General features: G+C 37.0%; 2 protein-coding genes across 2 annotated transcripts in view; one reads left to right on the top strand and one right to left on the bottom strand.

Moving 5' to 3' along the window:
- The window catches only part of LOC140755038 (pikachurin), a 262010-nt gene that overhangs the window by 91998 nt on the left and 143806 nt on the right, over positions 1 to 26206 (top strand). Inside the window, exon 2 of the mRNA XM_073090215.1 lies at positions 18545 to 18686. Coding sequence (XP_072946316.1) covers positions 18569 to 18686 — 118 coding nt within the window. The 5' untranslated portion in view covers positions 18545 to 18568. The remainder of the gene's footprint in view (positions 1 to 18544; positions 18687 to 26206) is intronic.
- LOC140755065 (alpha-N-acetylgalactosaminidase) lies at positions 3297 to 14848 on the bottom strand. Its single transcript, XM_073090250.1, has 9 exons — positions 14412 to 14848; positions 13979 to 14153; positions 12254 to 12428; positions 11311 to 11408; positions 9125 to 9286; positions 7777 to 7971; positions 6294 to 6458; positions 4991 to 5063; positions 3297 to 3919 (listed from the first exon to the last, which is right to left on the bottom strand). Exons 1-9 carry the CDS (start codon positions 14576 to 14578, stop codon positions 3888 to 3890), a joined length of 1242 nt encoding a protein of 413 aa, XP_072946351.1. The 5' UTR covers positions 14579 to 14848; the 3' UTR covers positions 3297 to 3887.

Below are 26206 nucleotides of genomic sequence, written 5' to 3'. Positions count from 1 at the left end.
ATTCTGTGAATCACTTCTAAATCATAAATGAAGAACGTATTATTATTATTAAGAAAAGAAACATTACATTACAATCGATGTTATTAGTTTGTCCTAACGAGTGTTTTATCTGAAAACCCCTCAGGGCTTGATATTCCAAAAACCGAAAAACAATTGTCATTATATCTAACTAGAAAGTTAAATGCTAATATTCAAAGTGATTACTTTAAATCGATGTTATTAGTTTGTCTTAACAAATTTTCAACCCTTCAAAACCACTCAGGGGTTGATTTTTCAAAAACTGAAAAATATGTTTCATTACATTTAACCATAAAGTTAAATATTTATATCTAAAGCGAATGCTTTAACATCAGCGGATTTGATTTTTATCTCTTATTTTACCCCCTTAGGGGATAAATATCAAAACTCCTTCCTGACCAAATTCCATGCTTCTAACTAGTAGTTTAAGATCTGCGATGAATTATTAGTAAGGACAAGTTTTTATATAACTGCGTGGTTTAATATTTAAATGTGTGTGTGGTACAATCCAGTTCGAAAGATAGGATACTTTGGGTAGGTGTCGCTGTTGTGACCTAATTTTTTTGGGACAAGACCTTACCTGGATCCATTAGGGGTGTATATTTTTTTTACATAATTAAACATAAAAAATGAGTGAGGTTTTGAGTTTATATTTATTATATCTTTTAAAAAAATAGATGTCATTTTCACAAAGGGTACATGAACAAAGCTTTACACAATTATACCTATCCAATGAAAATTCTGTTTAATAAAATCCATTTCTTATAAATATTACTTACATTTTCATAGGTATATTAAATAAAGCTAGTATTTTAATTAAAGGCTTACACAATTAACTAACTTACTAAATTATAATTAATTATAATATGATTGTCATGAAATTTTGTACATACATTGTCAGGGGCTTAGAAAAGAACACAGCGTTTTTTTTATAATATAGTAGTAGCAGACGAGCATACAGTCCACCTGATGTTAAGTGGCTATTGCCGCCCATGGACATCTGTAATCAACCCCAGATAGGATTAGATATTCCTACCTGAGGTCGGCCACAGATGCTCCGCTACCCCTGAGGACTAAGCTGGAACGCCTCGGAAAAGTCTATCTCCCTTAAACCCTTCAAACCGGAACACAGCAGCGCCTAACACTGCTGTTATAAGGTAGAAATAAGTCTGGCGGTGGTACCGCCGGAGTCGAACCACAAAGGGTTCTACCACCTTCAAACCTTTTTATTTCGAAAAAAGTACTATTCCCGAGCGAAGCCGCTGGTAAAAACTAGTTTATTTTATAAAAGCTGCTTATGATTTCATACAACTATTTACAAAGGTATAAAATAATTATCGTCATAATTAGAGACTACATATTGTGGTTGTCTACCACATAACGTTGATAAGTACAAAGGTATTTATATACCGTTTGAGGAATTAAGCCAATTAGGCTGACGCGTGAATTCGCTAATAAGGTAATACACGACTTGCAAATAACGTAGGTATACCACAGAGCGACGTACGTAGAAATGTAATGGTGGCGTGTAATAAGAGAATGTGTTCTCTTGTCTGTACAGAGACGGCTTTGAGATAATTATTATTGGACTAAAAATTTTAGATTTACAGTTTTTCGTGCCAATTCATCATCAAAGAATGATTATATAGGAAGAATTTGTATTTATTAAGAAAATCCCATATTCGGTCCACGTCCTCGGTGGCAAATTCGTCTCATGCCCCAGGCGACAATATGAGAGTGGCAAAGTGACAGAAAAAAATTACGTTAAATTCGGCCCATATCCCAATCGGAAAATTCGGCTTATGTCTCGGCCGGTAAATTCGGCATACACCCCGTTCGCTGAATTCGGCAAATGCGATCTAAATCCGGGCGAACAACGGTGATAAGTACACAGATAATTCAAAGTTAAATTAAAGTAATTCGCTAATAATGCAAATAACGTAGGTATACCACAGAGCAACGTACGTCGCAATGCTATGGTGGTGTGTAATATGAGCAAGCGTTTGTACTTGTTTGTCTTCGGAGATGTCATTGAAGTAAATAAAAAACATAAAAGCTTTACTGTATTTCGTATTTAATTCTACAAATAACTATCCCTACAAGACCTTATTTTCTTCCGCAAATATTATATATTTTTATACGTATTTTAAAATTCCAAATTCGACCCACACTCCATGTGGTAAATACGGCATACGCCCCAAGCGGCAACTTCAGCCTATATATCCCAATCGTCAAATCCGGTTCATACTTCGACTAGTAATAAATTCGGCCAACTCTCCGGACGGCAAATTTAGCCTACATTTCCGATGAAAAATTCAGTCTTCTCACACTATGGCAAATTCGGTCCACACCGAGCGATAAATTCGGCTGACACAAACCGATCTGTAAATTCGGCATACACTCCCGTACAATAATTCGGCGTAAAATTCAAATTATGTCCTAACAAGTAAATTCGCCTTACACCCCGGGCGACTAATTCCACCAACAATCCAATCGCAATAAACAGATTTGACTTATACTTTAACTAGTAAATTCGGCTCACATCCCGGGCGACAAATTCGGTCACCAACCCGACCGACAAATTCGGCCAATCCCCCAAAGGGCTAAATCCCACATAACACTTACGCAAACAAACTCGCAAACAAATACTAGTCAAGTAACACACCCAACCAACGATTACCTATTCTTAGCTCCGTATATTCAGCGATATAATTTATTAAAATGATATGGGTCTGGGTTGGTACAACGAAAACCACTTTTCGTAACAATATATTTATTTGATAACACAATTGTATGGCAAATATTCGATCGGTTGTTAGTTAACCTTATTTTTAGACTAAAGTAATTCACTACTTGAGCAAGTAATTTGTTATAGTCCGCGCCAAACTGCTAGTCCGCTCTGAAGTTGTTGCGAGCAGGTGTTGTCATACAATTTGCTATGGCGACGCGATTCATTTCTATATTCGGAGTGGACTAGCAGTTTTACGCGGACTATACACAGAAATGCTTTTCACAAAATTTAAGCAAATTGATATACATATAATGATCTTGATGTTAAGTCACTGTCGTACGGATATCTGTAATCAACCCCAGATAGGATAAGGATTTTCTTTATTACATTGGAGTAGCAGAGCATGCAGTCCACCTGTTGGTAAGTAGCTACTAACACCCATGGACATCTGTAATCAACTCCAGATAGGATTAGATTCCTACCTGACTTCGGCCACAGATGCGCCACTACCCCTGAGGACTAAACTGGAACGCCTCGGAAAAATATGTCTCCCTTACCACACTTCAAACCGGAACACAGCAGCGCCTAACACTGCTGTTATTAGAAATAGGTGTGGCGGTGGTGTCGCCAGAATCGAACCACAAATTTCTATTATTAAATTTTAATATCACAAATTATATTATATTACCTACTAAAAATACATTAGCACAATGGAATACTTTATCACTATGTTTTTTCCGCCAGTCGTCTTTGAAAAGTATATAAAATAATTTTGTAACACAAATATTTGTCAAATGTTATTATGTTATACCATAGATTAATAAAGATGACTCTCTCCTAACAAGAAAATGTAACCTTTTGACAATTGTCACTGTCTTCTATTTTCGTGTTTGAAAAATTAAAAAAAAAGGAGTTTTTAGATCGTGTACGAATGAAACGATATTTCTTCGCACTTTTTCTTAAATTTCGTGTCTTAACTGCGCATGTCGGCATTATTCCGCGTAAATTACACCATGACAGCCATTAAACGGCTTACAGAAGCATCAGCCGTTTAAGTCATTCAATGGCTTCCTTCAATTACAAGGCGGTGAGATATCTATACTTATCTATGTGTTATACCGGAAAATTATTTATCATGTTATAACGGGAATACGCTGTACATTATTACATCTGAAAAATAAAACGAAATACGGTAATAATTTTATTGTAATAACATTAATTATAATACAAAATAGGTAATTAACCCTAGTGTGAATTAGTTCTCCGTTTCTGTGTTCAGTACTCTTACCATGAGTTTTTACGTTTTGACAAATATGACTGTTTTGGTATTTGTTAACGTATTTGCCCGTACAATTTCCAATCAGCGCCCCAAGCGGATTGTATCAGAACTATAGTGTCAGTAAGGTAACATTAAATGTCTAAATTGACAAAATGGAGCTTTATGTTTTGTCTCCCTTTTTTGCGAACATGTGAGGTAGACAAAAAGACTTGAGCACTTACTTATTGTTACGTTTACTCAGTCTACTGAAGCAAACGGAACAGAATAATGGATTGAGTAAACGTAACGTAAAATTGTGGTATGTTTTGAAAACTCATGATAATGGTACAGTACCAGTAGTATGAGTTTTTACGTTTGCTCGAAAACGTTCGACGGTTACGTTTTTGGACATACAGCGCCCCCATGGACGGTGTTGGAACTAAAATTTCGCATTATGAGTTTTAAATTTTACTGATACAAATACAATGCATTTATTTTTACATGTTTCATTTAAATTTGATAGCGTTATTATTCCGTTTTTTACTTATATTCATAGATTAGTAAAGATTACTCACTCCTAACAAGAAAATGTAACCAGTTTTGACAATTGAAATTGTCACCGTTATCAATTTTCGTGTTTCAAAGATATTTCAAAAATGTAGTTTTTAGATCATTTATGCATGAAACGATATTTCTCGGCACTTTTTCTTCGATTTCGTGTTTTTGCACCACTTAACTGCAAATGACAGCATTGTTCCGCGTAAATTACACCATGACAACCATTAAATGGCTGACAGAATGTGTAATTTATTAGCCAGACAGAATTTTCAGCCATTTAAGCCATTTAATGGCTTCCTTCAATTACAAGGCGGTGAGATATCTATACTTACCTATGGTATCTACAGTAAAATTAATATTCAACTGCTTTTGAGTACATCCTTCAGGAGTCACATTTTGTAAAAATAAAAATGAAGTAAACTTACCCTCGGGTGGTACGATAACATTTATTTTATCCTTCAAAGTTATGTTCATTGTAAATTTGCCCGTAAATGTATCCTGCAATACAATTAAAAAACGGTGAATAATTATTGGTGTGGTCATTTATCAAGAGTTTGAAGTTTGAGTTTGAAGATGAATATGTTTTTTCAATTAAAATAAATAAAATTTGAGAATGAAGTAGGTGACATGGACGCAGTGGCGGACTTAGGTCGTAGGGGACCCAGGGCGGAAAGTAGAATGGAGGCCCCCAGTGTAAAAAGTTGATTTGAATTTACGAAATTACAAATATGTCATTCGCCTGTGATTCGGTGGCCTTGTTTTTAGCTGAGTGATACATTTCAAAGATTGTTTGGTTCGGAGGCCCGAGGCGTATCAAACCCATTTACAGCATTTTAGAAGGTAGTAGAACCCATTGTGGTTCGACTCCGGCGGCACCACCGCCACACCTATTTCTGCCTAATAACAGCAGTGTTAGCGCTGCTGTGTTCCGGTTTGAAGGGTGTGGTAAGGGCGACATACTTTTCCGAGGCGTTCCAGCTTAGTCCTCAGGGGTAGCGGCGCATCTGTGGCCGACCTCAGGTAGGAATATCAAATCTTATCTGGGGTTGATTACAGATGTCCATGTGCGGCAGTAGCCACCATCATGTGGACTACATGCTCGTCTGCTACGCCAATATCATAAAAAAAAAACATTTTTTCCAACCGCGCGACAAGAATTATAAGTTCTATTAATTCTACTATCTTTAAAATACTCGTACACAATTATATTTCATGCTTTGGTCATACGGAACCCTTCGTGTGCCAGTTCGATACACTTACCCTAATTTTATTTAAAATCGCTTAATAAATGAGTTCTAACATTATGTATTAGCAAATTCAGGTTAAAAAATAATTAAAACCAATCTATTATAGTACATAGTTTAGATAAAAATATTTTATTGTTACGACATCTATTACATATCAAACTGCCTTGATAATGTTGTGTTACTAGCGATATGTAATTTTAACATATTATATTAAAATACCTTTTTTTCAAACAAGTTTTTGGTAATCTAGTAGCAAATTCGATATTAATTTTGTTACTTTTTTATAATATGGCGTTGGTTACACTTAAAAGAGAATAAATTATGCCTAATCCTATCTGGGATTGATTATAGATGTCCAGGGGCGGCAGTAGCCACTTACCATCAGGTGGGCTGCATGCTTGTCTGCTACTCTTATATTATAAAAAAACCTTAGTAATTGTTTTTCAAAATGCACCAAAAAAGTATATTTTCATAAACTTACCATCACAGTATAAGCATCAGTAGAGTTCAATCCATAATCCCCGGGAGTGAAAGAGACAGCAACATCTTTGGTATTCAAATTAACGAGAGCGAAAGAGACGGAGTTATACATGTCTCCTTTCCTGGGAAGATGCTGTTTCACCCACAGAGTAACTGAATTCTGAAACTGTTTTCATATTTCATTAGACAACGCGTAAGTGGCAAATTATATGAAATATGAATTCCGGCAATTATGGTACAAAGTTTTTTCAAGTTATTTGAGTATTAAAGTAGATATGGTATTTAGAAAATTATGTTTCGACTTCGTCAACACCATCGCCTCACCTATTTGTACCTCACAACAGCAGTGTTAAGCGTCCCTTTTTTTTGTTGGTACCCGACGCATGGGAGTGACGCCGGGTTATGTGGGACTTTTACCGCACTAAAAACCCCCGGTGGATCTTCGGCGTTTGGTGGAGAACTCCGGGATCTCCAACGGAACACAACCGGAGTCCTAACGCGATGGCCTTCTATCGGGCTCTGCCCTGTGGCTGCCCAATTTACGCTCCTCTCACATCCCCTGGTGATTACAGCGATATGCGACCACACAAACCGCTGTCCTTCCCGGGGTAGCATACTGGACGGTTCGAGCTTCTACTCTTGCCGCCCGCAACCCCGGAAGCCCCCTTTTAGTCGCCTTTTACGACAGGCAGGGGATACCGTAGCCCTATTCTGGCCCCGGTACTACAGGGACAAGTGTTAAGCAAGACAAGTGTTTGAAGGGAGTAAGGGATATACTTTTCCGAGGCGTTCCAGCTTAGACCTCATCATATTTAGGACACATTTTGGCATTTTGATAGTGCATATAACCCGATGTCTACTAATAAGCGAAATAAGCAAAAACATTTTAAAATTCTATAGCCTTGATTAAAACCAAATAAGATTGTATCCTAATCTGATTTCTTTTAGATAAACGCAAAACTTTTATGAGAAATCGTGTCCAATCTAAAATCGTGTTTGCATTTTAAATTACATTGAAGTGGGCTTGTGAAAAATTTTATATTTACTTCAACTAAATAGAACTACTAGAAGAAAGAGAAGAACTAAAATAATATATTGGTCTTTTTTGCCATGATTTTATTACCATGGCCTTATAGGGTGGTTTTGGAGTGTAATATAGAATATTAGTCAGAAATAATTTACACAACACACTGTATTATATTTCTGTGCAGATTTACAGTTAGGAATACACACCTTTTTCCGCCACATAACAGCAGTGTTAAACGTTGCTGTGTTATGGTTTGAAGGGTGTGGTAATGGAGACATACTTTTCCGAGGCGTTCCAGCTTAGTCCTCAGGGGTAGCGCATCTGTGGACGTCAGGTAGGAATATCTAATCCTATCTTAGGTTTATTAATGTCCACGTTTGGCAATCGCCACTTACAATCAGATGGACTGCATGCTCGTCTGCTACTCCTATATAATAAAAAAAATACAAATCCTCACCTGATAGGGTTTAGCCATCAACCCGAGCGGGTCTTGAGCCAACGCCACAAGGTCCATGTTAAGCAGTAACTGCTTCTCATAGTCCTTCATATTCCTCATATCACAGCTGAGTAGCAGAGGAGCTGACAGCATCACGTATACCGCTAAATGTACCCTGCTCTGGCTCGCTGTTAGGGAATTTGTACCGAAGATTAGCTGAAAAAGTCAAATTGACTTAGGCTACTTTCAAATGGCAAAATATATATTTTAGGTAGAGTTCCTCATATCACAGCTGAGTAGCAGTTGAGCTGACAGCATCACGAATACCGCTAAATGTATCCTACTTTGGCTGGCTGTTAGAGAATTTGTACCGAAGATTAGCTGCAAAAGTCAAATTGACTTAGGTTACTTTCAGAATGCAAATATTTTATTTTAATTAGAGTTCCTCATATCACAGCTGAGTAGCAGAGGAGCTGAGCATCACGTATACCGCTAAATGTACCCTACTTTGACTCGCTATTAGAGAGTTTGTACCGAAGATTAGCTGAAAAAATCAAATTGACTTGGGCTACTTTCAGAATGCAAAATATATTTTTAAGTAGAGTTCCTCACATCATAGCTGAGTAGCAGAGGATCTGAGCATCACGTATACTGACAGATGTACCCTACTCTGGCTCGCTGTTAGAGAATTTGTACCGAAGATTAGCTGAAAAAGTCAAATTGACTTGGGCTACTTTCAGAATGCAAAATATATTTTTAAGTAGAGTTCCTCATATCATAGCTGAGTAGCAGAGGATCTGAGCATCACGTATACTGCCAGATGTACCCTACTCTGGCTCGCTGTTAGGGACATTTGTACCGAAGATTAGCTGCAAAAGGTCAAATTGTCTTAGGCTACTTTCAGAATGCAAAATAGTTTATTTTAAGTAGAGTTCCTCATATCACAGCTGAGTAGCAGAGGAGCTGACAGCATCACATATACTGCTAGATGAACCCTACCCTGGCTCGCTGTTAGGGACATTTGTACCGAAGATTAGATTGGTTTGAAACTCGCTCTCCCCTCACTCAATTGAGGGAGGGTCCGAGGTTCAAACCTAGGCATGCACCGCTGATTTTGAACTCATTTGTTTATAAGAAATTAATGTTCACTTGCTTAAAGCGAAGGAAAACGTAAGGAAAGCTGCCTGGGATTTGAACCTCGGACCCTTCGATCAAGAGGCCGAGTTTCTTTCTATCAAGTACCACTGCTAATATCTAGGACAATGTCTAGTACGAAAAAATAATCAATTGCTTTGATAGACAAAACATTAGATTAGATAGCTTATGAATAACGGACGCATAAGGTTATGAGTGTAAAAAAAATTCTTACCATATCTGGATCATTCCAGTGCCCTGGGCCATGGTACCCGTTGAGTTGGTCGTACCGCGATTGGTAGTGGCGAATGATGGCTTTCACCGACCCCCATGACTTCACTACATCGTGGTAATTTCTCCACATATTACAATATGGCACTATATTCGTGTAGTTTGGCTAAAATATATCATTTTATCGATTTAATTGAAAGATCGTAGAACCTGTATAGTTCGTATAGGAGGTGTAGTCCGCGCCAAACTGCTAGTCCGCTCTGAAGTTATGCGCGCAGGTTCAGTCAGAGAGCCAATGCGGTCGAACACAACTACAAGCATATACTCCGTAGCAACGTAAAGGCACACTAACGCAGCTGTACCCGCGGGCAAGAGCGTCTTCGTCCCGCTAACATCTGCTATTTGCTATTCCGACGCGACTCGTTTCTATATTCGGAGCGGAGTTTGGCGCGGTCTATACCAACGCTAAACGATGGTAGAACTCTCAATGATTCGACTCCGGCGGCACCACCGCCACACCTATTTCTGTTATAACAGCAATTTTATCTGGGGTTGATTACAGATGTCCATGAGCGGCAGTCGCCACTTACCATCAGGTGGACTGCATGTACATTTGCCACTTCAAGGGTAATTTAACGGTTTTATTCAATGAAGTATCAGATGTTATCCACTACAAGTCGAAGGAAAAAGTCAGCATTTAATAAATGTAAGAGTAGGTACTCAGCATAAAAGTCGGAACTTCAAACCACTAACATATACTACTAAGAGAAAAGCTACGTAATAAAAGTTTGCAATATAATGAGGAGAATATAAACTAGGTATACAGAAACTTTTATCAACACTAAGGCTGACTGCACATTAGCTCCTACCCCTACAGCAACTTTAGTTTTAGTAATCAACGTTTTGAAGGTGGTAGAACCTTCTGTGGTTCGACTCCGGCGGCACCACTGCCACACCTATTTCTGTTATAATAGTAGTGTTAAGCGCTGTTGTGTTCTGGTTTGAAGGGTGTGCTAAGGGAGACACTTTTCCGAGGCATTCCAGCTTAGCCCTCAGGGATCATCTGTAACCGACCTCAGGCAGGAATCTTATCTTATCTGGGCTTAATTACAGATGTCCACGAGTGGCAGTAGAGCGTCTGTAGCCGACGTAGAAATCTAATCTCATATGGGGTTGATTACAGATGTCCATGGGTGGCTGTAGCTACTTACCATCATGTTGACTTTTTTTTTTTTTTTTTTTTATAATATGAGAGTAGCAGACGAGCATGCTGTCCACCTGATGGTAAGTGGCTACTGCCGCCCATGGACATCTGTAATCAACCCCAGATAGGATTAGATATTCCTACCTGAGGTCGGCCACAGATGCGCCGCTACCCCTGAGAACTAAGCTGGAACGCCTCGGAAAAGTCTGTCTCCCTTACCACACCCTTCAAACCGGAACACAGCAGCACCTAACACTGCTGTTATTAGGTAGAAATAGGTGTGGCGGTGGTGCCGCCGGGGTCGAACCACAAAGGGTTCTACCACCTTCAAACTCGTCTGAACTGTCGTCTGACTGCATACTCGTCTACTACTCCTATATTATAAACGAAACAATCGCTCAAGAGATTCTATGGAGGCCAACCTAAGACCACTCCTGTTTTCTGGTAATAAAGAATCTTAATAAAACTCAGGGTACTCTGTCTTTACGTACAATAAAAATATAAGCGCCCGAGTACTGTAATAACGTGGAACGGTACATTAAGGCAACGCTAGGAGTAATGGTAGTAAGCGTAATGTTATTTTTGATGGTAAATACTTTATTAAACAAAAACTTTCATGAGGCATGTTACACTTATTTATCAAGAAAATATGTGTGTACTTGTGTACACATTGCTTTATAATATACGAATAGAAGACGAGCATGCAGTCCATCTAATGGTAAGTGGCTACTGCCGCTCATGGACATCTGTAATCAACCCCAGATAGGATCAGATATTCCTACCTGAGGTCGGCCACAAATGCGCCGCTACCCGAAGACTAAGCTGGAATGCCTCGGAAGTATGCCTTCCTTACCACCCTTCATGCTACAACAACTTTGCTAAAGATCATCACATCAAATACATAGTTAACGATTCTATCAAGGACATACAGACAAACATTCATTTTTATACATATAAATAAAAAAATAAAATATAGTAGTACTTACCGTTTTATTATGAATGTACTCTATATAGTACGGCCAACTGCAAGAGTACACCATAGGCCTCCCAGTACTATTTAAGGACCGCCCGAATTTTATGTAAGCTGCGAATATAAAGCCTTTATTCATATACATTAGCATTTATTACTGTTCTGGGGTAATGGACCAGTTGTATAAAAATAATTCTTGGGCAGGTTTTTTTGGTAAATGTTAGATTTTTTAGAAGTAGCAAATGTAATTCACCTGATCGTAAGTCCACTGTTGAATATGGATATCTATATTTAAACTCAGATTGGAATGCAGTGTACATACACTTTGAAGGTGGTAGAACCCTTTGTGGTTCGACTCCGGCGGCACCACCGCCACACCTATTTCTGGCTGATAAGAGCAGTGTTAAGCACTGCTATGTTCTGGTTTGAAGGGTGTATTAAGAGAGACATACGTTTCCCAGGCGTTCCAGCTTAGTCCTCAGGGGTAGCGGCGCATCTTTAGCCGATCTCAGGTAGGAATATCGAAACCTATCTGGCGTTGATTACAGATGTCCATGGGCAGCAGTAGCCACTTACCACTATGTAGACTGCATGCTCGTCTGCTACTCCTCTATCTAAATATATATAACTCAAAGGTGACTGACTGACATAGTGATCTATCAACGCACAGCCCAAACCACTGGACGGATCGGGCTGAAATTTGGCATGCAGGTAGATGTTATGACGCAGGCATCCGCTAAGAAAGAATTTTGATCAATTCTACCCCCAAGGGGATAAAATAGGAGATGAAAATATTACTTCGTAACGCGAGCGAAGCCGCGGGCAAAAGCTCGTTATATAATAAAAAAATAAAAAAACAAACTCAAATTCGCATTTATAATATTAGGATAGAAGGATAGATCATAGCAATCACAAGGCAACATCGAACACACAACAGGTGACATATTGCAAAGCCTCACCTGTATTCAGATAGTCCTCACCCACAAAGCACCCATCCACTTTGATATAGTCGACGTCCCATTCTGCAAATGTCTTCGCGTCAATTTCGAAATGACCCTTTGAGCCGGGATAGTGCATGCAAGTCACATCTGCTATATTCGTGTACATACCGAACTTTAGACCTCTGGCGTGGATCTACAATTAAATATATTAGCTACTAAAGTAAACTAAATTAGAAGAAATAATAAAATAATGAAAAATTTATTTCAAAGTGGCACTACAAAAAATATATATCATATATCTGCATAATATAAAGTAGTCTAAAGTAATAAAATAAAAGTGTGGTAAAAAAAGTTAATGCCTCAGGAACTATACATTTTTCTGGAATAAAAAGTACCCTAAGTCCCTTTCAGAACCCTTGACAATGTGTGCACATAAATTCATGACAATCGTTTATATAGTTAAGGCGTGAATGTGTAACAAACAAATAAACAAACACACAAGCATACAAACAGATTTTGTACAGAACAACTAGCATTTTCAGTTTGCCCCTGAATCCGGGCTGCTCGGACGGCTGCAAGACGCATGCCGCCTGTGCCATTTTATTTAATAGTACTTCTTTATTTGTTTTGCTTGTGGTTCTTACTTTCCGTTTATGAACTACCCTTAATAAGATTGGATTATTTCTGGCCGAAAACTAATGTCTTGTGTCCGTACTTAAATATACTTATTTTGCGATCTTCTATGAATGTATAGAGTATATATTTCGGAAAAATAAACTATCTATGTAGTTTCATTTGATTTTTTCGACATATCTTTCTCTCACTATCTTTAAAAAATATTTTTTGCGATATTTTAATGGCTCCGTAAAATCAAATTAAAATTAAAAATATTTAATTAAATTCCATTCTTCAATAACTACAATTTCTAACAAAGTCACTGGTAAAAATTTGAAATAGTTAAGGATTTTTGAAGAACTATTGAAATGCACAAAATTAAAAATATTTTTTCAAATACACCTACAAAAAATAAATGTGTAAAAGATTTGAAATAGTGAAGGATTCATGAAGTTCTGTTGATAAATACACATGAAAAATAAAATTACTATTTTTAAAAACTAAAAGTTTTTGGTTTCAATGTACAAAATGGATGATTAAATTTAGTGATCTACCGTTTAAGTGTTTTGTTGTTGTATTGGGAGGCTCTACTCTTCAATAACTAGCTAGCTAACTTGCAATAACAGCAGCGATTGGTGCTGCTATGTTACGGTTTGAAAGGTGTGGTAAAAGAGAGGTTTTCTTATAATATATAAGTAGCAGACGAGCATGCAGTCCACCTGATGGTAAGTGGCTACTGGCGCCCATGGATGTCTGTTATCAACCCCAGATATTAATCTATCTCCCTTACCACACCCTTTAAACCAGAACACAGCAGCACTTAACACTGCTGTTATTAGACAGAAATAGGTGTGGCGGTGGTGTTATTGGGGTCGAACCACAAAGGCTTCTACCACTTTCAATGTATGTACTTACCTAAAGCATTCCGACAGTCCTTGGGATTAACAAAGCATTTGTAGCCAACCTTAGGTAAGTATGTAGTCCTATGGGGGGTTGATTACACATGTCCATGGACGTAGTAGCCACTTACCATCAGGTGGACTGCATGCTCGTCTGCTACTCCTATTATATATTATATAAAAAAAAATTTAGACAGTGTTAAATGTTAAAAATTATTTATATACTAACATAATCAGCCAAATATTTCATTCCATTGGGAAACCTCTTTCTGTCCGGTACAAGACGTCCATTAATATCTCTGGTCTTCTCCGCCCAGCAGTCATCTATAATGATATACTCAAAGCCTGCTTCCTGGTAGCCGTCGGTGAAGAATGTGTCTGCTACAGACTTTATTAGTTTCTCACTGCAAAAAAAATTGTTGTTATCATATCATCATCAACCCACTATTTTCCCACTGCTGGGCACGGGTCTCCTCTCAGAATGAGAAGGATTAGGCCATAGTCTTATGGCCTTATTCTTCTCATTCTGAGAGGAGACCCGTGTCCAGCAGTGGGATAGTAATGGGATGGCATTACAACCTCAATTTCATAAAAAAATATTTATATTCAGTTAAGAATTTTTGGGAATGTTAATTGAGCAGTTATAACAGCATTTTACTTACTCCAGGCATTTATTAGGATTTTCGTCACAATCAACACTGCACATAAAATATCCCCAAGACATCCACCCCATAGGGGGTGATCTAGCTAGTCCATTCTCAAGTAACTTCACAACATTGAAAAAACACCCAAAAAATAATAAAATAACCCATAACTCCGATAAAGACATATTTACTTTGCGAGGTATTAATAAATATAAAAAAGAGATAGCATTTCACAATATTTTCAACGTATTTTTTGTTTTGTTATGATTAAAAAATAATGATTATTTACGATAGATTTTTAAAACTCGAATGCCACATATCAACCATTCTGTACTCGATTATTTCCATTCATGGTTTATGTCGTTAATGTAAAATAAAGTAATTAATACGGTATTGCAGAGTTTTATAACTTTGTCTCTCAACCAGTAAATGTTTACAAATACTGAATTTTTAAGTTTGACAACGAGATATGACAATATTGACACAAGGTATGTCAATTATTTTTTTATAACTTGATTTTTTAGCTTTGGATGCTTGTATTTTTATCCTAACTTTGTTTCTCAATGTCACGCCAGCTAAAAATGTATTGTTTAATGTTGAAGGATATGATGGACTGTGGCTTATCTATTTTATTTTAGAACAGATTCGTAATCATATTTAAAATATGCCACGAAAAATTTAAACATAGGGAACATGTACTTTACACTTTCTTGTGAAAGATGTTTATTTTTTTGATAGTGTAGTTATAATGTTTCGTACTATTAAGTATAATATTTTAGTAACATCTTATTTTATTTATGTTGACAAGAGACTCATGATAATATAGAAACATCAAATTCAAGGAATTTATTCGTCGAGCAGGTACCTACAATAAACAAAAGCTGTCTTTTCTTATAAAACCCTCGTGTTCAAGGTATTACGGTACTATGAAACATCAAATGCAAGACGTCACGTACGCGGAGGCAATCGGCGAACAAAATAAAAAGTAACAGAAGTCGATCCAGACGATTTAAGTAAAGGGTCGGACGACCCCGGCCTGCGTCTTATAGCTCTTACTGTTCCGGGAAAAGTTGGAATGACAGAAGTAGGGAGTTGTTTCTGTAGGATTGTTTATTACATCCAAAACTATAGATATATTTAAATTATCTTTCACAGACCTGTATTCAACTCTAATTACTTTGTGTAAATGCATAAATTCATTTTTTTATAATGGTTTCATTTAAATCAACGATTACTTCTTATTTTAGTTGATATCCTTTTATGTACGCTTTTCGAAAATCACAAAATCGTAGGTACATCGTTTAAGGATAACTGAAAATACTTTAACTGTTCTAGTGAATACCGTAAAACAATCAGTTTATTTTCAAGACTTGTTACAATAATAATTACAACAAAAACATTATAATAATTAAAATAATATAGGAAAGAGAATCAAATAATATAACCATATTTTAAATTAAATATAAAAGCTGTCCCTGATATCCAGTGTTAAAATAAATAATAATCATATTAAACGCAGTCGATAGATGCTCTAATAATCTGTTATTACTATCTCAAATGATCTAAAAATATAAAAATTAAAATGAAGCTTTACAATCAAAGATGATTTATAATATTCACGAATCAAACAAATTGATGATGACGATGATTAATACAGAATGATGCTTATACAATTCCAACTTATTAAGGTTATCTAGTTGTAATGAAATATACCTACGCACTGAAGGTAACTGCCATGGTAACATATAGATGGTAATTCGACGATTCCCGTAATCGTATTATATTTGTAACTCTCTTGGGTTCCAAGAATTTATTTCGTTCCTTTTATTCCGTACACAAGGCTACAATATATTGTAGCCATTTATTTGTTTATTATAAAAAGAAATACATTTACTACTTTAATAGTGTCAGAAGTAGTAATTGACCATTACTTTTAACAATTCGAAGTAACAAAGTACTTGAGATGAAGCGTGTGCTCATGTCTTAATCTATTTATTTATTTATTTACTCTTTATTGACCATGTTAAAAACAGTGTGGTACAAAAAGCGGACTTAATGCTAAATAGCATTACCTCCCAGTCAACCTTAGGGATGTTCAGAAAAATTGAAGGCGGTACAACTATACTAAAATAATAATAATAATAAATAGGAAAATAAAATAAAATAAAAAAGGGAGAAAGAACATGAAAAAAAGAAAAAATTGAGAAAGAAAGAGAAAAAAAAGAAATAAGATATAAATAGATGACAAGTAAATACATTTTAAAATAAATTACTACGTGAAAATGGAGAAAAATCGTGTAGACACCATATCTAATGATGAATAGTGAGCAAAGACATTCTTTTTAAAAGTGTATTTGGAGCACATTTAACACTTAATGGTACATTTTTGAAAATATTATTATTAATTTATTTGTGTATTTCATACCAGACACTACATTTCCAATATCATCATAATAATATACTAAACTTAAACTGACAAAACGCTTGCCACTTCGCCCTTTGCCACAGTTATTTACAATTCCCCAGACACTTATTCGATTTCCATAGACAACGCAATTTTTATGCAGCTGCTCTACTTCTGTTTGTCTATGTCAGGCGAGAATTCAATTTTGAATGCCACCTCGGCATTTTACAAAATATTGTTGCTTGTGTTCTGTATGATGGGAATAACAATAAGGATGTTCACTTTTATATTACTTACTTTTTTACGTTTATTTACTAAATATACTAGATTTGCCTAATCTAGTATATTTAGTAAATAAACGTTTTCTACGCTCACAATTGTCATGTCAACATGTCATTCCAACTTTTCACACTACGATTCCCTGTATCGTGGGCGCCATTGACACCCAAACTCATAACAGATATTTAAATTCATAATTCAGTTTGGCCGGGGATCGAACTGGGAACCCTTTGCGCGTCAGACCGGCATGGTGTCCGCTCCGCTACGAGAGTCGTCCGAATTTATAGTCTGAAAACCATTATTTTGCATTGTACAAACTTTATTAAGAATTTATATTGAAGAAAATATAAAATCACTTGTTTTGAACTAAGATCAATGACAAATTAATTCTCTATGTATGCCGTTATTGATGAACTATCCATGAAAATGCTATTTAATCATGAAATTATGCTACCCTCTCAAAGTGCTACCCGGGGCAAGTCGCCCCCATAGCCTCTGTTGACATTAGTAATAAGTGCGTTTGTTGGCCACCGCATCCCCCTGTAAGGAATGGTGTAATTTTAATGTTCTTTCATTATATTATAATGTTTTAAATAATATTATCTTATTATGCAAGAATGGCAATAATCTGGGGGTTATTTACTCTCTTGAGAATCTGCCGGGGTAGAGGTTGTCCTCGAGAACCGAATAATCCTTATCCACACCCATATTGCCCAATAACAGCAGTGTTACGCGCTGCTATGTTTTTATGTGAGAAAGAAATACTTTATAGTCATTCCAGATTATTTCTCAGGGGTAGCGGCGCATCTTTGGCCAATCTCAAGTAGGAAACTAATCTTATCTGGGGTTGATTAAAGATATCTATGGGTGGCAGTTGTCATAGTGCAACTTCAAACTTCAGTCCGCTCTGAAGTTGTTGCGCGCAGGTGTAGTCAGAGAGTCAATGCGGTCGAACAGTGGGCACACTAACGCAGCTATGTACCCGCGGGCGAGACCGGGCAGCGGACGAGTGCCGGCGGGTCCCGCGCTGTCTTCGTCCCACTAATACCTACAATTTGCTGTTGCGACGGGACTCATTTCTATATTCAGAGCGGACTAGCAGTTTGACGCGGACTACCATCGACTGCATGCTCGTCTGCTACTGAAACATAGATTAGTAAAGATACTTCGCCGCCTTGAAATTGAATGAAGCCACAAACGGCTTATTAGTAAGTTCTTTTTATAAATTCATGACAAATAAAAATATTTTTAGAGAAAATTTACGAATAAATAACTAATACTGCGTAATTTACATAATAAATAAATAATTATTTCAAATATTTTAGGGACATTTTAGCACGGAGACGTGGCAAAACTTTTTTACGCAACTATTTCTATTCTCAAAACTGGGTACATTTTCTTGTTAGGAGTGAGTACCTAATCTTTACTAATCTATGACCTCAATTAGTAATAACAGTGTTTGTTGCAGCGATGTGCCGAAGCATGGCAAGCGATGGCATGGCGTGAGATGGCGCGGGTCGCGCTCGCCGCGCTGCTCGCCGCGCTGCTGGCGGCGGGCGAGCCGCGCGCGCCCACACAGGACCCTGTGCTCTTTGAGGCGGCTTTTCAAGGTATATATTTAATTTATTTTTTTTATTTAAAAATTTTATTGCATCACCTCTAAGAAGAAATGTACAAAAGGGCAAACATAATGCCTGATGGCATTTTCTACCAGTCAACCCTGGGTGGATGAGGAGAATTTGCAGCAGGTGTTATGCGAAAGTAACAAAGAGCGATAGACAATAATAGAAACAGCAGATATATCAATATGTATTAAAAATAAAGAAATATACATATTTTAACAATAAAATAAATATATATTATAATATACCTATATACAGATACACATAAATAAACTCATACATACTATTTATCATATATATAAATATAAATAACTAAATAAACACAGGTAGTAACAAAAGTCGTTTAAGAATTAGATGATATGATGATATTAGATGATACTATTGTCGCCTTTATTATATTACAGGATTTAACTTTTATATATAGGGTGAATTTTTCAAACGGGCCTTCAGGGCTAAATCCTAAACTATAAGGATTAGCGAAAAATACTGAAAGGAGTTACGAGGCCGATTTTGATAAAAACTAAAACTGCATCATTAGTTTTTTAAAATATCTTTTTCCCTAGCCGGGAATCGAACGAGTTCATTTTGAAAAAAAATACACCCTATATTATTCCATTATCTCATAGCGTTGCTTATAAGGATTAAATTCTGGGAAGTACTGATAAATGATAAAATCCTATTTGAAAAATTCACCTTGTATATAACGAAGTAACAAAATTTAAAAAGACACTTGTTTTCGTATTTTAAGATGCAGGTAGTTTACCTCAGGAGTTTAATCATTTCATTTTATAATAGGAGAACTGCCGTATTTGCTCCGACATATAAATTATGTTGTCGTCTTAACAGCCGTGATGGAAAAATTAATGTTAATGTAGGTAGTTTGATAATAAAATACAATTATCAATTATCCCCAGGAGTGGAAATATATAGGCTTCAAGTAGAAACTTTTTTCTATATGGAATTGGTTACAGATGTATATGGATGGTAGCTACTTAATATAAGGCGGCCTGTATGTGCATTTGTTATAAATAATACAAAAATCTAACGCAGACAAGATAAGTGTAAAGTACAGATAACAGATTTGTTATATTTTCATAATTCCCGTGAAATAATCACACATTTTTCTGAGATTAAATAAACACTATGTCTTACAAACATAAAGAGTGAAAACGAAACAAAATCACCAACAAAACCGTTCATTTTTGAGTTTTCCTTTCCGTAAGTATCGTTGCAAAACTTTTGTTGTAGTCCGCTTAATTAAAATGGGATTATAAAAGGCTCTCGGAGACCTGAATAGACGGAAAAGGATTAACTGTTACCGATCTTGGCTTAGGTATAAGTCGAGTGATTTGAATGTAGTTTCCATCTATATGCAACACTAGCTGACCCGGCAAACTTTGTACCGCCTCAAAATCTATTCATCAAATATATTTAATATAAAACATAGCCTATGTTACTCGTGGATAATGTAGCTTTCGATTGGTGAAAGAATTTTTAAAATCGGTACAGTAGATTTTGAGCCTATTTATTACAAACAAACAAAGATTTCCTTTTTTTCGGAGGGTAGGTGTCATTAAGTGAACACAAGTTTTTTGAGGTCTTAACATTTTAATACAATAAAAATAAGTTAACTTACAATTTAATGTCCTTGATATATCTGTGACATCCTCCCTACCAGCCAGCACTAATTCCACATTAAATCTCACTGTTACATCAAACTCACTGCAAAATACACAGAACTATGGACTCTCTACAAGGCTCACTAACTGCCATGTCAGAACTATTCACATGCAAAATGGACGAGTTCCAAAAGCAGCTGCAGCAAAGTTCCACCACACCATCCACAACAGCTCTTGCAACTGACTTTGCTTCTTTTCGACTCTTTGTGCTGTCTGCGTTGGACACCGTGCAGAAGCAAATCGAATTTGTTGCTCGGCAACTGGAACGCATGGATATGCGAAGCCGGCGCAAGATGGTACTCCTACACGGTGTGCCGGAAGAAAAGGGAGAGGCTGCAACCACCATCGTGACGAATCTTTTTATCAGCAAGCTGAAGGTTCCAGATTTTTCTTCAAGCAGTATAAGCAGGTGTCACCGCTTGGGACGTCCCTCAGAAAGCAGACCTAGACCCTTGCTAGTGAAGTTCAGGGAGGTCTCGATGAGGGACAAAGTCTGGTTTGCCAAAAGTAAACTGAAAGGCACAGGCTATACACAATCGGAGTTCCTCACGAAGAGTCGCCACACTGTCTTCATGCGGGCTAGGCAGATCTTCGGCATCACCAAGTGCTGGACCCGTGATGGTGTTGTCCATGTGCTGGCTCCAGATGACTCACACCACCAGGTGGAATGCTTGGCGGAGCTAGATGCTATTCCCAGTAAGCCAGCGGCATCTTCATCGTCCGTGCAGCCTGCTCCAAGCGCGAGCAGACCCGACGGCAGGGATACTACTCGCACCAAGCGAATACAAAAGAATAAGTAAATGTCGCTAGCTTGTAAGTTCTTTTATGTACTCCTTTTATACTATGTTCTTTTGGCTTCTTTTTTACGCTCAATATCTGTTGTGGTCTGTCTGTAGCGTTTTGGTGTTTTCATGTTTGTTTTGAGTCACTATAGCTGTATTTATGTTTATATGTTAAATACGATAGACTTGGCGGTATTCATTTGTAATTGCTGTTTACCCTATTATTTGATTGTTTTTCTTATTTTTAATGTAAGTAATAGTTATTTACAGCACTCACTGACAATCACGTCAAAGTCAAATATCAATAAAGTTGACAAACTTCATAGTGCATAGACAATCACCTTGTGTTACCAGACTATGTTCCGGTAAGACAAGTTAGTCGTATGACAAAGTTACTGATTATTGTTTAAGTTTGTAATAATGCATATCTTTTTCTTTAAATTGTTTAAATAATTAAATTAATTAAATACGAGATGTATTGCTATAGTGATTTTTATAAATTATTTTATTTTGTTATATTTCTATTTTTCTGTTAATTTTTAGTTCTTATGTCTTTTTTATTTTTCTTGTTACGCCTTGTGTCTGTGTTATTTCGGTGTATCATTTTATTTCTTCCAACATGCTGGCGGGTAGGAGTTAAAGTCACTAGTTTATATATATATATATTATATTTATACTTAGTTTATGTAATTTATATTCTTGGTTAAATACTGGTTTATATATTGAATTACCATAATATGCAATATGATGATAGTAACGAGCACAATTTATCCTTCTCTTCAGCCACAGATGGATTGAGTAGTAATGACAGTTTTGAAAGTATCCCTCCTTTAAACGTAACTCTAGATTCCTATTTCTCAGATGTACTGAAAAATTTTAACATTGTCCATATAAATGCACAGAGCATTCCAGCACATTACCCCGACATGTTGTCATCATTCGATAGCACACATATTCATGCTATTCTTATTTCGGAATCGTGGCTTAAGCCATGTCTCCCTTCCACGGCATATTCTCTTCCTGGATTTCACCTAATTCGCAACGATCGCACTGCTCGGGGCGGTGGGGGAGTTGCAATCTATCTTCGTTCCCATATCCCCTTTTCGATTATAAGTATATCACCGCAGGACATTTCTGGGAACGAATCTGAACATCTCTTTCTGGAAGTTCATCTCTCTAATGCAAAACTACTTCTTGGCGTTTTTTACAGCCCGTCTCTTACCGTCGATTACTTTTCCTGCCTAGACAAACTGCTTGAAGATCATTGTCCACTTTTTGACCATACAATTATTATGGGTGATTTTAATACTTGTCTACTCAAGCAGGATGTCAGATCACACAAACTACAGTCCGTAGTTAATGCGGCTAATCTTAATATATTGCCACTAAGTGCAACACACTTTTTTCCAAATTGTGACCCATCTCTGCTCGATTTAATTATCGTATCATCACTGGATCATGTTGCAAAATATGGCCAGTGTGCTGCTGAAGGTTTTTCATATCACGACCTTCTCTATATGTCTTACAAAATTCGTCCTCCTAAAGCTAAGTCAAAGATTCTCCTTCAGCGTAATTTCAGTGGAATGGATGTTGCAAAGCTTCGACATGATGCTGCTAATATTGATTGGGGAGTCATTGAGAGGGTAAGCACTGTTGACGAACAGGTGGCACTCTTTAACTCCTTGCTAGTACAACTTTATGACTTGCACGCCCCTGTTCGCCCAGTTCGCATACGACATCCACCAGCTCCTTGGCTCACAGACGACTTGAGGGCTTTAATAAATAAGAAAAATTCTGCCAAGTCGAGGTACAAGATAGATTCCAGCAGAAGTAATCTTGAGCGGTACAAATCCGCAAGAAATCGGTGCAATATGATGTGTAGAGATCTACAACGACGCCATATCCATAAGTCTGTTCAAAATGAAGACCCTAGTAGGGTCTGGAAATTTTTAAAAACTTTAGGAATTGGGAAAACACCAAAAAAATCTCTCCCACACGATCTCGACCTAAACGATTTAAATCGTCACTTTTCCGCCACGTCTTCCATTGATAGCGAAACAAAAGCAAAAACTTTAAATCAACTGTCACATTTTCCCAATCCAACTTCTCCTTTATTTTCGTTTAGTCAATTTTCGGATCGTGATGTCGAGAAGGCAATACTCTCCATACCATCAAATGCGGTCGGCAGTGATTGCATTAGCCGGAAAATGATCATTCCTCTCCTTGACATACTTCTCCCTTCCATTACGTCCATTCTAAATAATTCCGTCCGTAAAAACTCCTTCCCTTCGACCTGGAAAGATGCCCACGTCATCCCTTTACCCAAAAAGTCCAATCCCTCCGACCTTGGCGATTTCAGACCCATATCTATACTTCCTTTCCTATCTAAAGTCCTTGAGCGCCTTATCCATCAACAGCTTAGCTCTTTTCTCTCCGCTAATGCACTACTTAATCCTTTACAATCCGGTTTCCGTCCAGGTCATAGCACGGCTACTGCATTGCTAAAAATCACTGATGACATACGCATGGGGATGGAAAATCAACAGCTGACAGTGTTGACGCTGTTAGATTTCAGCAATGCGTTCAACGCTGTTGATTTCGATATCCTCTTGGGGGTCTTGCGTTCTCTCTACATATCTCCGACGGCTATTGACTGGTTTCATAGTTACTTGTACGGACGCCGGCAGCGGGTTCAAATTGATGACAAATTTTCCTACTGGTTGAATACTGTCGCCGGTGTACCACAAGGTGGCGTGTTGTCTCCTCTCCTATTTACTATTTTCATAAATTCTATTAGTCTTCATCTCACTTCTCTCTACCATCTATATGCAGATGATTTGCAAATCTACAACCATGCGTGCCTAAACAACTTACCCAACGCCATCAAGATTGCTAATGCTGATCTAGATTGCATCTCGACCTGGAGCAAAGCCTTTGGCTTAAAATTGAATGCTACTAAGTCTCAGGCAATCATTATAGGGAGTTCGCGACTGACCTCTAGGATTGATTGGCACAACTTACCACCAATTGTATTGGATGATGTGCATATTCCTTATAGTAATAAGGTAAAGAATCTGGGTATCTACATGGACCAAAACCTTTCATGGATACCTCAGATCTCAGAGGTCAGTAGGAAACTCTTTGCTGCAGTGAGCTCACTACGAAGGCTAAAAAATGTTTTACCCATTCCAACTAAAATTACGCTTGCACAGTCTCTCGTGCTACCAATACTTGACTATGCTGATGTGTGTTATCCGGACATTACCGAGGAGCAATTAAATAAGCTTGAGCGTCTCCAAAACTTATGTATACGGTTTATATTTGGCCTAAGAAAGTATGACCATGTTTCCGAATATCGTGCTAAGCTCAAGTGGCTCCCAATTCGCCTTCGCCGGAATGCTCACATTCTATCTCTTCTCTATTGCTTACTATTTAATCCAACTGCCCCTCCTTACCTTAAACAACGCTTCCAGTTTCTCCACTTGTCCCATGACCGATCCCTTCGCTCCTCAGAAAATCTTGCTCTCTATACTCCCTCTCACTCAACTTCCTTTTACAAAAAATCCTTCACTGTATCCGCTATCCGTCTTTGGAACTCCCTCCCTGTTTCTATCCGTTACTCCCAATCCTTATACTCCTTCAAAAATCTTGTCAAATCCCATTACCTTAAACTCTAACTGTTTTTCCTTCCTAAATTTGTGCTCTTGCTTTCAATCGTTTTAAACTGTGTTATCTTTGTTTTTAATTTTAATCTATAGTTTCTTCCCCTTTCGTTTATTATTTGTTTATAATTATGTATAAATATCTATATTAAGTATGTTTATTATGTTATTATGGTTATCTTAAATTTACACTTGATTTTATGTATTTAAAATAACATTTATTTGCACCCTGCCTATTCTTTTAATTCATCCCCTCTTTAACTCCTCACCCTAAGGTTGCCTGGAAGAAATCGCTGTGTTAGCGATAAGGCCGCCTTTTGTATCGTCCTAAATTGTATGTTTTTATTTTTGTTTACTATATTGGGTACAATAAAGAATATTATTATTATTATTATTATTTCCTCTTTATAATATTAGTTTAGACATATAAATCTTTATATGTACCTACCTATGTATTATTGTATGTTTGAAGGTGGTAGAACCCTCTGTGGTTCGACTCCGGCGGCACCACTGCCTATTTCTGCCTTATAACAGCAGTGTTAAGCGCTGCTGTGTTCCGGTTTGAAGATGTGGTAAAGGGACAGACTTTTCCGAGGCGTTCCAACCTCCAGACCAATATAGGAATATCTTATCCTATCTGGGGTTGATTACAGATGTCCATGGGCGGTAGTAGCCACTTACCATTAGGTGGACTGCATGCTCGTCTGCTACTCCTGGATTATAAAAAAAAACGCATTATATTTTTTCCAGTCCGCTTTCCCAGAGGCTCGGATCGTTTAAAATCCGCATTTAATTACGCCTCGGACCGCGATTAAACAAAGTTTGGAGACAAACATTGAACATTTTTAATCAAGTCAGCTCCCCGCTCTACCCTAAATTGAGGCTCGTGTAATTAGTCCGATAATACACGGATATAAAACATTTTGAAGTGTTTAAATAAGGCGTTACGGTTTATTGAGCGCGTTTAAACGGGATGCCGTTTAAAAACGGTACTTAAAAAGAGTATTTCAGAGAATATTGGGTATTGTTTACACGTACTTTTTTTAAATAAATCTTAATATATTTTAAGCTGTGTGGTTTAAAATAAATTATGCATAACAGACTTGTTCAGAAAGGACAAAGAAAGATTATTAGGACCAGGTAGTGTGTCAGCCAAGTATTAGTCCGCGCAGTTGTAGAATTACGTAGGTGTAAGTTTCTATTTTTGAAATATTATTTTTTAATATAGATAAGATAAGTACGTAATAATTAATAATTAAATATTAAATCTATCATTAGGACCGTATATTTAAACTTTCATAATTATAAATCGTGTTGTTTTTTATTAACTATAATCACACAATATTTTTGTAGAAAAAAAACTTCGCTATAACAATAAAAAATGT

This window comes from Epargyreus clarus, unplaced genomic scaffold (assembly GCF_041222505.1).
Source record: "Epargyreus clarus isolate Ecla_fem2 unplaced genomic scaffold, WU_Ecla_fem_2.2 ptg000032l, whole genome shotgun sequence".
NCBI classification, from domain to species: domain Eukaryota; kingdom Metazoa; phylum Arthropoda; class Insecta; order Lepidoptera; family Hesperiidae; genus Epargyreus; species Epargyreus clarus.
Note: the sequence above shows the minus strand (reverse complement) of the source record. Positions and strands in the feature narration are given on the sequence as shown.